Source organism: Podarcis raffonei, chromosome 3 (assembly GCF_027172205.1).
Source record: "Podarcis raffonei isolate rPodRaf1 chromosome 3, rPodRaf1.pri, whole genome shotgun sequence".
Lineage (NCBI taxonomy): Eukaryota > Metazoa > Chordata > Lepidosauria > Squamata > Lacertidae > Podarcis > Podarcis raffonei.
The window spans coordinates 68,834,084-68,846,958 of NC_070604.1; the positions used below are offsets into that span (position 1 = coordinate 68,834,084).

General features: G+C 40.8%; 1 protein-coding gene across 2 annotated transcripts in view; it reads right to left on the bottom strand.

Annotated features, from left to right (window-relative positions):
• The window catches only part of SYNE1 (spectrin repeat containing nuclear envelope protein 1), a 302,115-nt gene that overhangs the window by 221,066 nt on the left and 68,174 nt on the right, over positions 1–12,875 (bottom strand). Inside the window, exons 11-15 of one of the 2 annotated variants that reach the window (XM_053382199.1) lie at positions 9,101–9,208; positions 7,630–7,767; positions 6,209–6,373; positions 1,400–1,512; positions 625–793 (exon numbers count right to left, since the gene is read on the bottom strand). In XM_053382199.1, the coding sequence (XP_053238174.1) occupies positions 625–793; positions 1,400–1,512; positions 6,209–6,373; positions 7,630–7,767; positions 9,101–9,208 (693 nt within the window). Of the gene's footprint in view, positions 1–624; positions 794–1,399; positions 1,964–6,208; positions 6,374–7,629; positions 7,768–9,100; positions 9,209–12,875 lie in introns of those variants that run through there. The other variant, XM_053382197.1, reaches the window with a different exon arrangement.

Below are 12,875 nucleotides of genomic sequence, written 5' to 3' on the forward strand. Positions count from 1 at the left end.
GTGTAACACAAAACTGCAGGTTCTTAAGTAAAATGCTAAGAAAGCTGAACATGAATGTTTTGTGACTGCTTAGGAGGGAACAGTTCATTTCCAGAGGATTGACAGTTGCTTAGTAAAAAGAGCATATATTAAGAACATGGGCGATGTGGCACAGTGTGTGCCTTGACTCATCACAATGTGGGAGGCTTCACCTCCACTCATTCTGTAATTCCTTTCTGTGGAAAATATGTTAGCCTAGAAGAAGAAGGAAGCTTTTTCTTTCCAAAAAGGAAGAAAGATTGCCATCATACAGACCATGCAGCTGTGGGTGTTATCCAGCTGGTGTTATCCATCAGCAGGAAAGGGAATAAGGCAATTTTATTTGCCCTGAATGTTCCCCAAAAATCTGTTCTGGAGGATTGGGTAGGCCCCCAGAGCAGCTTTCAGGGGGCATGGGGATTGCATGGGAGAAGAGGAATTGCCAAAGGTTGCTTCTCTGCTCATTCCGCTGAAGGATGTGCTCCGCCAATGGAGGGGCACCATTTTGATACCATCCTGTAAGATCTATTTATTTTTGCATTCTTGGTTTATATATTTCATTTACGTTTCAAAGTTGCATTCAAAAATGAATCAAGATAAGCTTACAATATAGTTTTGAAGAAGTAGTTCAACAGATTCCCTTCTTCCATATTTGATAATCCATGATTTTAATTTTGATTCTGCAAGGACCAAGAGTGATAGCAGACGGTATTTCAGTTCCAAGAATTCCATTTTCAGCAGATGGAGCTCAGATGTAGAGGCAACAAATTCAAACCTAGACATGAATCACACTATAGTTAACATTCAATTTGTAGAAAATTATGTTTTCAGGCTGCAAATGCAAAGCCTAAAGGCACATTTAATTTTACATTGTCGTTATTTTGTATATTGCTAATTAGTAGCAAATTAATGACTATGTTTATTAAGTGAAGAAAATGTGACTTACTGCTCTGTACTAAACATGCTTACATCAAAGTACATTTCATTTAATTCAACAGAGCTTGCTTTTTAGTAAATATGTTTAAGACTGTAGTCTAAATGCTTTTCATTGTCAAGTATAATTTTCCTACTTCTCCCATAAATATGTTCAAGGTGTTGTTACATAACATATTTCCTAACGTTCACTGACAACAAACAACCACTATATATATATATATACAGAGAGAGAGAGAGAGATCAAAATCCACAGCTTATTTAATTTTAAGCTTTTATCAGTAATAGCCAGAAAAGGCTTTGCAAGATGTTTACAACAACAACTTGTTGTTTCCATAGACAGTAAAAGCCCACTGGAAACCTAAGAGGCACCGACTTTAACTGAAAATAATATAAATCAAACAGATCCTTTTATCATTGCAGCATTTAAGAATGAAATATGACTTACCTCTCTGCCATATCATCTAGCTGTTCTGGTGGAACAGGGACTCCATTGACAAATCGAGCTCTGTGGATCTCCTGGAATGTCTTTTTGTAACCATCCACATTTTTAAGCACATCCTAAATTGGATATTTTTTAAAGGGAAAGAGAAGGCGAAAAAAGGTTCACCGTAGGCAATTTTAATAAGTACATTTTTTAAAATCTGCACTGATGACTCAGTGTATGAGAGCATTTGATCACGCTGCTACATTTATATGCGAGGTAAAGCATTTACAGCAGCAAAAGCTTCTACAGAAGGAAAGTGCCTTGTGAGATACTGAGCCAAAGCTGTGCCTAATAATTCTGGCACATTTGAAAACAGGCAATAGAGGCACTGCCTAAAGCACTTACAGCTTGAAGGGAACATGTTGCATAAGGTATCTATCTACCAATCTATCATTTGTTGAGATAAAAATCAACAGTTGGCAGCTGTTAACATTTCATGTCTATAATTTTCCACCTCTATCCCAGCACTGCACATTTACTGCACTGCTCAAAGCACCTGAACAAATTCTTTCCCCTCTTAAAACCTACAGATTTAGATCCATCAAGTATGTTATGTATTCAATGCACAGTGAACTTTGGCACATGAAATAAGACTGATCAATAAGTATTGTCTGTGTTAGAAGCAGGGGAAGCCGCTAACCCATGCTGATAAATACAAATCAGTATAAGCCTAATAATAACTCTTCTCTGTAGTATCTAAGCAACAGTACTTCAAAGGTTTAAGGGAGATTACATATTAAAATGAATTACTAGTAATCATCACTTAAGAAATATCCAGAATGAAAAGATGCTACATGTATCTGTCCTTGGGCTGCCTGAGTGTGGAGGATTTAGTGACGCATAGCCCTTATGTAAACTGACTAGCATAAGGTTGATATAGGTAAATAAGTAAGCCAACTTCAATTTTTTCACTTGTCATTCTTGTGACAAAATTACTTCAAAATACTGCTTTTCACAGCCCTTAACTTGAAAGACAACAACGCATCCAAGTAGATTTACAACAGTAAGGAATCAGAATGGGCTGCTGCCCACAACCACCTGACAGGTGTTGCTGCTACTGCCAACAGCTCTGCCACTTCTGCCTATTGTGGCACAATGGCTACTGAACTGATGCTTCATAGATGCTTTTTAGTTTACATACTCACTGTGTATAAACATCTAACACAGCTACAGTGGTACCTCGGGTTAAGAACTTAATTCATTCTGGAGGTCCGTTCTTAACCTGAAACTGTTCTTAATGTGAGATACCACTTTAGCTAATGGGCCTCCCACTGTGGCTGTGCCACCACCGCACGATTTCTGTTCTCATCCTGAAGCAAAGTTCTTAACCCGAGGTACTATTTCTGGGTTAGCGGAGTCTGTAACCTGTAACAACTGTACAATGCACTGGGCTGTGTGCAGTGTACTCACGATTAGCTCTCTCACACCCACACCAACAAATACACAACAAAGTACTAATAAAGACAGGAACAAGAAACAGAACACAGCTGCAAACTAAATGCAAACCTAATACAAAAAACTAGAGCCTAAATCGGTATAAGGGCAGTGGTACTGCCCAAGTAACTAGTAAAACTTTTTTAAAAAGGTAAGGGACTCCTGACAGTTAAGTCCAGTCGCGAACGACTCTGGGGTTGCGGCGCTCATCTCGCTTTACTGGCCAAGGGAGCCGACGTTTGTCTGCAAACAGTTTTTCCGGGTCATGTGGCCAGCATGACTATGCAGCTTCTGGCGAAACCAGAGCAGCACACAGACACGCCGTTTACCTTCTCGCTGGAGTGGTACCTATTTATCTCCTTGCACTTTGATGTGCTTTCAAACTGCTAGGTTGGCAGGAGCTGGGACCGAGCAACAGGAGCTTCCGATCGGCAAGCCCTAGGCTCAGTGGTTTATACCACAGCGCCACCCACGTCCCTTAGTAAGACTTAGATGCAGACAAAACACAAATTAATTTTATATTATTTTATCCTATTGTCTTATTTTATTTTATTGAATAAGTACGGGCCTGGAATTGAGATATCAGGATGGATTTCAATGTCACACTATGGTGAATGTCCCATCAGCACAAGCAGTGCAGCTTGTCAGGTAGAATGATCCCCCCTCTCCTACCCCTGTTCTGGGGCTTCTCCAACTCCCCGTGGGCCAATTTCAGGGATGTCAGTGACACAGTGGAAGAGACGGGTGAAAGGAGCTTGCTGACGGCACTCATTAGGTGAATCCAACCCTGAGCGTCTGTTGCGCGCTAGGCAAACTGACATGACGTGACAATGAAACTGAACATTGGCTTGTGCAACATAGAAACAATTGCAACAGAACAAAAAATGCCAGATGAATGTGCAAATGAATATTGGAAAGGATTGAGGCATGTTCGTACATCCCTAGGTAGAGAGCAATTCTTGAAACATGCAACATTTGAAGACAACAAAAACAACAAAATGTAATGCATTACAAGTGCCTGAATGACATTTTCAAGGAGCTACAGCTGTTGATAAAGAAGCATTCTAAACACTATAAAGTTGGAGATATAATAATTTTAGGAAGTATTTATAATTGTAAAACATTTCTTTAAAAACATGATCTATCAACTGAAAGTTATGAAATTTAAATGAAACACTGAGGAGGTGGATAGCTCAGTTGGTTAGTGCTGACAATGCCAAGGTTGCAGGCTTGATCCTCGTATGGGACAGCTGCATATTCTTGCATTGCAGGGGGTTGGACTAGATGATCCTTAGGGTCCCTACCAACCCTATGATTCTATGAGGTAAAGCTTGCAATCAGGAGCATTAAAAATAATTTGAGAATTATACATTCCCTCCTGGCTTGCCCTAAACTGCATGCGGGCAGCATACATGCAAAGTACCAGTCATTATTTGCAACTGGAGGGCTCTGGATATTTCCTATATAGGCATCAAGTCATTCCTCTCCTTCCCAGATGCTCCTATCTACAAGCTGCTCATGGTCACAGCCAGGCAGGCATCATTAAGCCCTACGCTGATGGCCTCCTAACACATGCAGTGATGTACATTTAAATAAATTTAAGGCAGGAATCCGCCAAGTCCCACTGAACTCAACTGGGCATTCTTCTGAGTAGACATGTATAGGATTTCATTGTTAGTCACATTAGTACAGTTAAAGTAGTCTATTAAAAGCATTGGGCAGACATCCTCCAATCTCTAATTTGGAATGGGACCTATTAAGCTAGATTGATTTAGAGGGCATCCACCAGATGCCCCAAATTAATCTGATTTTAAGAAGGACACATTTAATCCCATGTCTAAATTCCCCATTTCAGATCTTCCCATCGCAATTCAGCATGAGAAAACCAATTAACTACATATTGCCTTATGTCATAACAAAGAAGAAATTTTTCTTACAACTTTGCACATTTTAATAACAAAACGAATAAGAAAATAAATCATTAAGATCAAACAATTAGAAGACCTTTGTAGAAAGCCCGCTTAAAATTGCATAGGAGTAAATAATGGCATTTATTTAATATCACTAATATTGTTTCAATACCGAAGAGAAAATGTGGTGTGCTTTTTTAAATTAAAACATATTTCATCGGGTTGAATGGAACCAACCTTCACCTCCCACAAATGGAAGGGATTCTTCTGTCAACAGTTCCAGCAAAGGAATCCCAGTGGAAGAACGGGGGAGGAGGCAATTTTCACTGACTATTCCTTCCCCCTGGAGCCTGCCATAGCCTCACAAAATATGCAGTTTGCTTCTGAGACTCTGCAGGCCTCCCTTTCTGTTTTGACTGGTGTCCCATTCTGCACTTTGGCTTTTTCATCAAGGTCAGGAAAGATCTCTGCTCTCACAGAAACCATATTCCAGCCGCTGCCCTTTCTTCTTAAATGCTCTTGACATGGTGCCTTTCTGGGGTGAAATGACAGTGGTTAGAGCTCCACTGTCAAGCCCCTCCCCTCTACCAAAAAGGCAGAATGAAGTTAAGAAACTACCACTTGGTTAGCAGGTGGTTTCCAAAACCTTTGGAAACTTATTCCTCCTTGAAACTGCCCTATTTTTTGCCCACTTATGCTTGTGTTCCTTGATTTTGTGCTTAAGCACTTAAGATATACCGTATTTTTTGCTCTATAAGACTCACTTTTTCCCTCCTAAAAAGTAAGGGGAAATGTGTGTGCGTCTTATGGAGCAAATGCAGGCTGCGCAGCTATCCCAGAAGCCAGAACAGCAAGAGGGATTGCTGCTTTCACTGTGCAGCGATCCCTCTTGCTGTTCTGGCTTCTGAGATTCAGAATATTTTTTTTCTTGTTTTCCTCCTCCAAAAACTAGGTGCGTCTTGTGGTCTGGTGTGTCTTATAGAGCGAAAAATACGGTACATTTATTAATAGGGATATAAACAAAGCAAGTGAATGGATGAAGTTAGAGGGAACAGAGAAAGCTGGCCAAGTGTTCATTTAACCTAGGCTGCTAACATATCACTCATGAAAGCAATGTTTCATTCAGGAGTCTCTTTTTATTTCAAAGAATGTAGCAAAACTAGCATAACATATTTGGGCCTCCATTCAGAAAACATGATAGCAAAAGCTGAAAACAGTAAAGGAAATGCACACCCTTCTTTTTTAAAAGTAGGATCTTTTTTCTCTTATCGCGAAGAATACCAATCTATTTCAGCCTCCTTCTTTTTACTTAGTTTTTGACAAAAGAACCTAACGCTGCTCATGTTATCAAAATATCATCCTACACTGTGTTTTAGCAAAATGTGATAGTTTTAATATAACCGTTATGAAGAATCACACTACAAACCTTTTGCTGTCCAAGCTTTCTGTTTATGATGTTTGCTGTTTCCTCATGAGCTTGTTGACTGATGATTTCTTCCGTAAGAGAAGCCTCTGCACGATGAAGCCAGGCTCCAATAGTACCCAGAGGAGCAGGGAGAGATTTATCAAGGTGCAGGTGCCATTCAAATATCTGGAAAATACAAACATTAGACTGTTAGTAGCATCAGCATGTATAGTCTGGGGGGTATTATTTAGGGATGCGGGGAGATGTAATGTATTTGATTCAAAAACCCCAGATACACATGAAAATATTGATAAATAATGATGTTGTGAACACAATGCTAACCATATGGTTTGGCTCCTCCACAACAAGCAGAGGTGTAAGCATATTAAAAAATTCTTTATGGATAAGCTGACAGTTGCATTAAACTGAGATTTCAGACAAGTGGCTAGTGTTGCCATACAATAACAAAAAATTCAGGAAAAATATATATAAAGCAATCTAGTAAGAAACTTGAAGTACCTATACCATGATACACACCACTCTGCTCCTATCAGCATTTCCAGTTCCTGAAATGTACCATGTTTCCTTCTGCACGAAAACTTCTATACCTGTTATGTACTAAACTTGGATCCTAGAACAATAGGCTGGTAGGATCCTAGAATGCAACAATCTGATTGGCCTGCAGGAGCAGCCCAATCAGGCCCCAGGAGGAAGTCAATCAGCCTATAAGCAGGTAGGATCCTAGAATGCAACACTCTGGAATGTGGCCAGGGACTGTGCCTTTTTGTGTATGGGCTGTATAACCAGAAGAAGCAGTGAGCAATGGACATGAACATTGCTATGTCTTCTAAACAGTATAGCTGCATAGCTGCCTAGTAGCTACCTGTGGGGAACATAGAGTAGATTTTAGGGCCACAGAAGGGAGGAAAATACTGGTGTGTGTGTGGGTGTGTGTGTGTGTGTATGAGAGAGAGAGAGAGAGAGAGACAGGGAATGAATATCTCTTATTCAGGTGAGATTTTCACTAAATGGTGGTGCTGTCAGTAAGGGGTAGGCATTCCCACCTGCCCCGCTTACCTGGTTGATTGCCACTCAACCTAGGATGGGGAACATCAGGTCAAGGGAGACTATGCGTGAGAGAGAATTTTGGTTCATGCTGGAAGCTTGGAACACAGAGACTTGTCTTGCTCTGTGCTAAACCCCGTGCTATGGCTTGGGAACTTTATTGGGAGGCAAGACTTGTGGAGTGTTGATGCTATGAGCCTCTTCATTCTATGCTCAGATTGTATAGGTGTGCAAATAAAACTATATATCCTAAAGAGACCACAGCCTCCATTTACCTTCATTCTAAGAAAGCAAACCCTGTGTAAGTGGTGGTACCCCTGGAGTATCTCACTGCTCAGAGACTGGGATGTGTGCAATAATATTTTCTGAAAACTTACCCGGGAAGTAACTCTGTCCCATGCTTGCTTCACCAGAGCTTGATCAAGAGACAGTTTGCCGTCTTTCCTTAGAGACTGTATTGCAGATTCAATCTGTTTCCTCTTTATTTCATACTGTACTCTGAAATGTTTAAAGGACTGCAAGGAAAACAAGAGAGCAAGGATAAAAGAAATGTTGGCAAAAGAACAAATAAAGTTCCTCCCAAGCCAAAATAGAAAAGCAGACATAAGACATGGCAAGGACCCAATATTCTGCTGACCCATATAGGATGGGAAGCAGAACACTCAAATTAATGAGATGAGGGATAGCTCAGTCAGTAGAGCATGAGCCTCTTAATCTCAGGGTCATGGGCTTGAGCCCCATGTTGGGTGAAAAATCCCTGCAAGTAGGGGGTTGGACTAGATGACCCTCATGGTCCCTTCCAAATCTACAAATTGTGATCTGTAATACTGGACAAACCATGCATTTGTAACAGCATCCACTGCTAATCAAATTGTCTCTGTCATTCCTACTGCCTCTGGAAAGCTATTTGAGTTATCTGGAGGAAGCAGGGGTACGTGAACAGCACCACCACCCAGCACCCTTGTGCATCTGTTATGATACCAGCATTCCGGGGCCCCATGGATCACCTTTTCCCATTCTGAAAGCTCTAAGCAGAAGCTAGCTTCTGGGCTAAATTTAAAGTGCTGGTTTGGACCTACTGTGCCAAACAAAAGCATTTACTTTCAGCCAGGCTTTAACTTGGAAAGTTTTAGATACTGTGCCCTCCTTTAGTGGGTGGGATGTATTATGCTGCCTTTTGTGTATATGAACATTTTTAGCTTTTGTTCTGCTTTAGTTTTAAATCAGTTTTGTAATGAGATAGTAATAGTAGTAGTAGTAGTAATATTAATAATAATAATAATAATAATAATAATAATAATAATAATAGGACTTTGGCTCAGCTGCCTGCCTGCTTGAAGCACTGTTACTGCTTCCAAGCACCAAGCCCAGCAGCGTCTATAAACAGAGGAAGAGATCCACTACAGGGCTCTCTGCCAAGGAGCACCTCAAACCTGAAACCAGTCCTGCAGAGACAATGTTGAGGGCTAGTTCTACACTGAGGGTGCTATAGTACATTTGGAGGCCTCCAGTTCTTCACAGTTCCTTGATTATATATTTGAAGTGTGCTTTTGCACTATGCTGGCTAAATCTGAAACTAATCTTGGAGTTTTGGTCACATATGTGGTGGGATTAGATCACATGTAAACTTGAGTATGTGTGTCTGTCCACCTGCCATATGAAAGGCTTTCTTCATTTTTAACTAAGTCTGAAATGCAATCTTCTCCCCCAAACAAACTCACATCAAGGGAGCATTGTGAAAGTTTGGCTAGCGTAAGCTAACCACACGCATAACACTTGCTTCAAGGAATCACTATTTTTTAAAATCAAATGTTTAATTTTGCAACAAAAAAACCTCCCCATTCTTACCTGGTACTTCTCCTGCAAGCTTGCTTCCACCATTTGTGCTCTTGTCAAGTCTCTTTCAAATTGTTCTACCCATATTTTCAGGTCTCTTAGCATTAGTCTGTCCTCTCTCTGCGACAGGTAAAAATAAATAGGCCAAATGAAAACCACATCTTGTTTAAGATGTAAGACTGTGTGTGCTATAAATTGTGTTATCATGCAAAACCAGTTTCACATTTTCCAAGTATGTATACAGCTTTTGCTCTAATTTTATGTTGTGAACTGCCCTGAGATCTACAGATATGGGGTGGCATAGAAATAATTTATTTGTTTCCTCATAGCATATGTGTCCAGGATAGCTGTCTACCAGCTCCATCTGGTACGCAGGCTGAAACCCTACCTACCCGCAGAATGTCTCATCAGAGTGGTGCAGTAGTCTCCCGCTTGGACTACTGCAATGCACTCTACATGGGGCTACCTTTGAAAGTGACCCAGAAACTACAATTAATCCAGAATGCAGCAGCTAGACTGGTGACTGGGAGTGGATGCCGAGACCATATAACACTTGTCCTGAAAGACCTACATTGGCTCCCAGGACGTTTCCGAGCACTATTCAAAGTGTTGGTGCTGACCTTTAAAGCCCTAAATGGCCTTGGCCCAGTATACCTGAAGGAGCGTCTCCACCCCCATCGTTTTGCTCGGACACTGAGGTCCAGCACTAAGGGCCTTCTGGCAGTTCCCTCACTGAGAGAAGTGAACCAGGGAGAGGGCCTTCTCGGTAGTGGTGCCCGCCCTGTGGAAGGCCCTCCCACCAGATGTCAAGGAAATAAACAACTATCTGACTTTTAGAAGACATATGAAGGCAACCCTGTTTAGGGAAGTTTTTAATGTTTGAACTTTAATTGAGTTTCTTAAAATCCTGTTGGAAGCTGCCCAGAATGGCTGGGGAGGCCAAGCTAGATGGGCAGGATATTAATAATGATAATGATAATGGCGTATCTTCATGTTTGGGCATTCTCAAAAATCTTTTGATAGTCATTGTGTAAGTCATTTGCTTTCACCTTGATGCAGCACCATTGAGTCAGATTACAGGAGCCCTATTCTGGTATTCAGACCTTATGAGACACTCACTGCACTGTACTCACTGTCCCCACCCGAGGAACAGAAAAAGCTGCCTTACAGTGAGTCAGACTATTGGTACTTCTAGGTCAGTATTATCTGCACTGACTGGCAGTGATTTGCCAGGGTTATAGGCAGGGGCCATTCCCACTCCTACCTAGATATGACTGGTTTGAACCTGGAACCTTCTGCATGCAAAGCAGATTCTCTACCACTGAACTACACTCTTTCCTCTTATGTCAGACTTACACACACACACACACAGTGGCAGGGACACTTAAGGATGTGACAACAGGGGTGGGGATAGTGAACAGTGTTCTGCTCTTCCCCTCATTTGATTACTACCATGTGCAGTATGAACACTCAAATAGGGATAATGCAATGGGACTCTAGGGGACTGCATGGCCATGAAAGCAAACTTGAGACTGGGGATTGGGAACCCATTGCCCTTCAGATGATTTTGAACTCCAACTTCCATCAGCCCCAGACACATGACCAATTGATAGATGGAACTGATGTTCCTGTGAGAGATTGCAGTCAAACATAACTAGCAAGCACAGTGCTAGTTAGTGCATGAAGGGGTTAAGACTGGAGTTGATTCCTATGCCCAGTTAGGTCATGCCCCCTCTCCTCTGGAGAGGAAGCGAAGCTTATTTCATCTTCCTTCCTTCCTATCTCTCTTGCTGTATCATGTAACCAACTAAGGAGGATGTGTGTAAGCTTGCTTCTGAGCTTACAGCACATGTTTGGAATTATATTCTATATTTTGCCTGTATTATCCTTGCTGCTGCATGGAACAATGGAGGATTGAGACATTAAATCTGTAAGTAAAACATTTTTAACTTACTTAACTTTGTGTGGTCTGCTTATTGCAAGAGGGGCTGAAAGAGGTCAGCTGCTGTGTGCAACTGAATTGGGTAAAAAGGTTTAACAACCTATATTCCTAACACCATACTGCTGTTTAACAAACTGAACTCAATCTAAGCAAATATTTGAATTTATATCTTCAACAGATTGAGGTGTTATTGAGACAGAACTGTACCATTAAAAAAAACCCCATTTGCTATTTGGCACCTAGGGAAATGTTTAAATAGGAACAAATGCATTAATCTAAAAGAACAGAAATGGATGCAACATAGACACATTTAGGAAGTAGCACAGGTACTTGTGGTGCACAATGTGGCATTTGCTGGACTATCTTTTTTCTGGGAATCAGGTTATTTGATGTCACCCATGGCTGCTTCCAACTTCAGCGTGTTACATACCTTGTTACACAATAACAAGGTGGTATTCAAAAAAAGAAAAAGGGGGGGGGGAGCACAACTACAATACAGTTACAATTCAGAGTAAAATAGCAGCCACTAGGTTAACAGAAAGAAAGCAGCTAGTATTAAAAGAAGTCAGCTAGTATTAGTCACCAATAAAGGCCTCAGAAAATAAATGGGTTTTCAGCAAGTGTTGAAATTGTAGGGCGAGCTGGTGATCAAAGTGAGATGGGGTAGGATTATTTATTAATCTATATATTGCTTCATAGCAGAATAGGTTTCTAAGTGGTTTACAAAAAAAACAACACATAAAGCCATTAAACTAGATCTATAGTTAGTAGTATGGAAATTGGATTTACAAAGAAAAAATTTTTTTTGGCATTAGGCACGATTGGGGAAGGCGCAAACAGGAAGTCCGTCTCCCCGTCTTGTAAATAATCTTAAGCAAGGATCAGCTAACTAAGGTCGAGAGAATTTTTTCTTGTTTATTGGATAAAAGACATTAATTTCACGATTTGGCAGTATAAGTAATTTTACTGGAGGATAAGAGCTAATTTTGGGAGCTGAAGTGCCACCCCCCCGGACCCGGGAGTGATCCGCGAGAGAGCCTGTTGAAGAGGTATTGAAGAGTTTGACAGCTGTCAAATTAGCTGTCAAAGCTGAAAAAGAGAACTTTGTTTCTGTTGTCTCTGCTGGTTATATTTGTTACAATTTGGTTATAATTTGTTGAAAACAAGGAAGAACTGATACAAACTAACTTGACTTTTGGATTTGAACTGGAAGGAATATTAAGTAACCAAAATCCCTCTAGAGGGGGTTTTGGGACATTACAAGAATGGCTGAAGGAGGGAAAATACAAGCTAAATTGGACAGAGTTTTTGTTCTCTTGGGAAAGTTACAAGGCCAAATTGATGTTTTGGCTACAAATGTTGCAACTCTGGACTTAACGGTAAATAAATTCATCGAATTTGATAAGGACTTGACTCAGGAAGTTTATGCAGCTGGACAAGAAGAGAAACTTGAGAACTTTGAGAGTGTGGAGAAAGAGATATATGTTGTTCCTGAGGAAAAGGAAGGAGGAGCTGTAATGCTGCAGATGACAAAGGAGAGCCAGAGGCCTGACATGATGGCTACAAAGGAAAATAAGAACTTGATGTTGAAAATCTGGTTTGAATTGGAGATTGAAGAATGGAGAGATCTCCTTATGTGGAGATCTGAAGATCCAAGGATTACAAATCTGATTAAGGTGGAAGTTGGAGCTTTGGGGACATTTGGACTTGAAAGGAGTAAGAAACAAGATTCGGGCTCCACTTTTAAGTATGGAGGTCTGGCTGGAAGAAATATGGATCCCATTTGGCTAGAGCTTCTCCGAGATCTGGTGTTTAATATTAAGGACTATCAAAAAAACCGGCAGA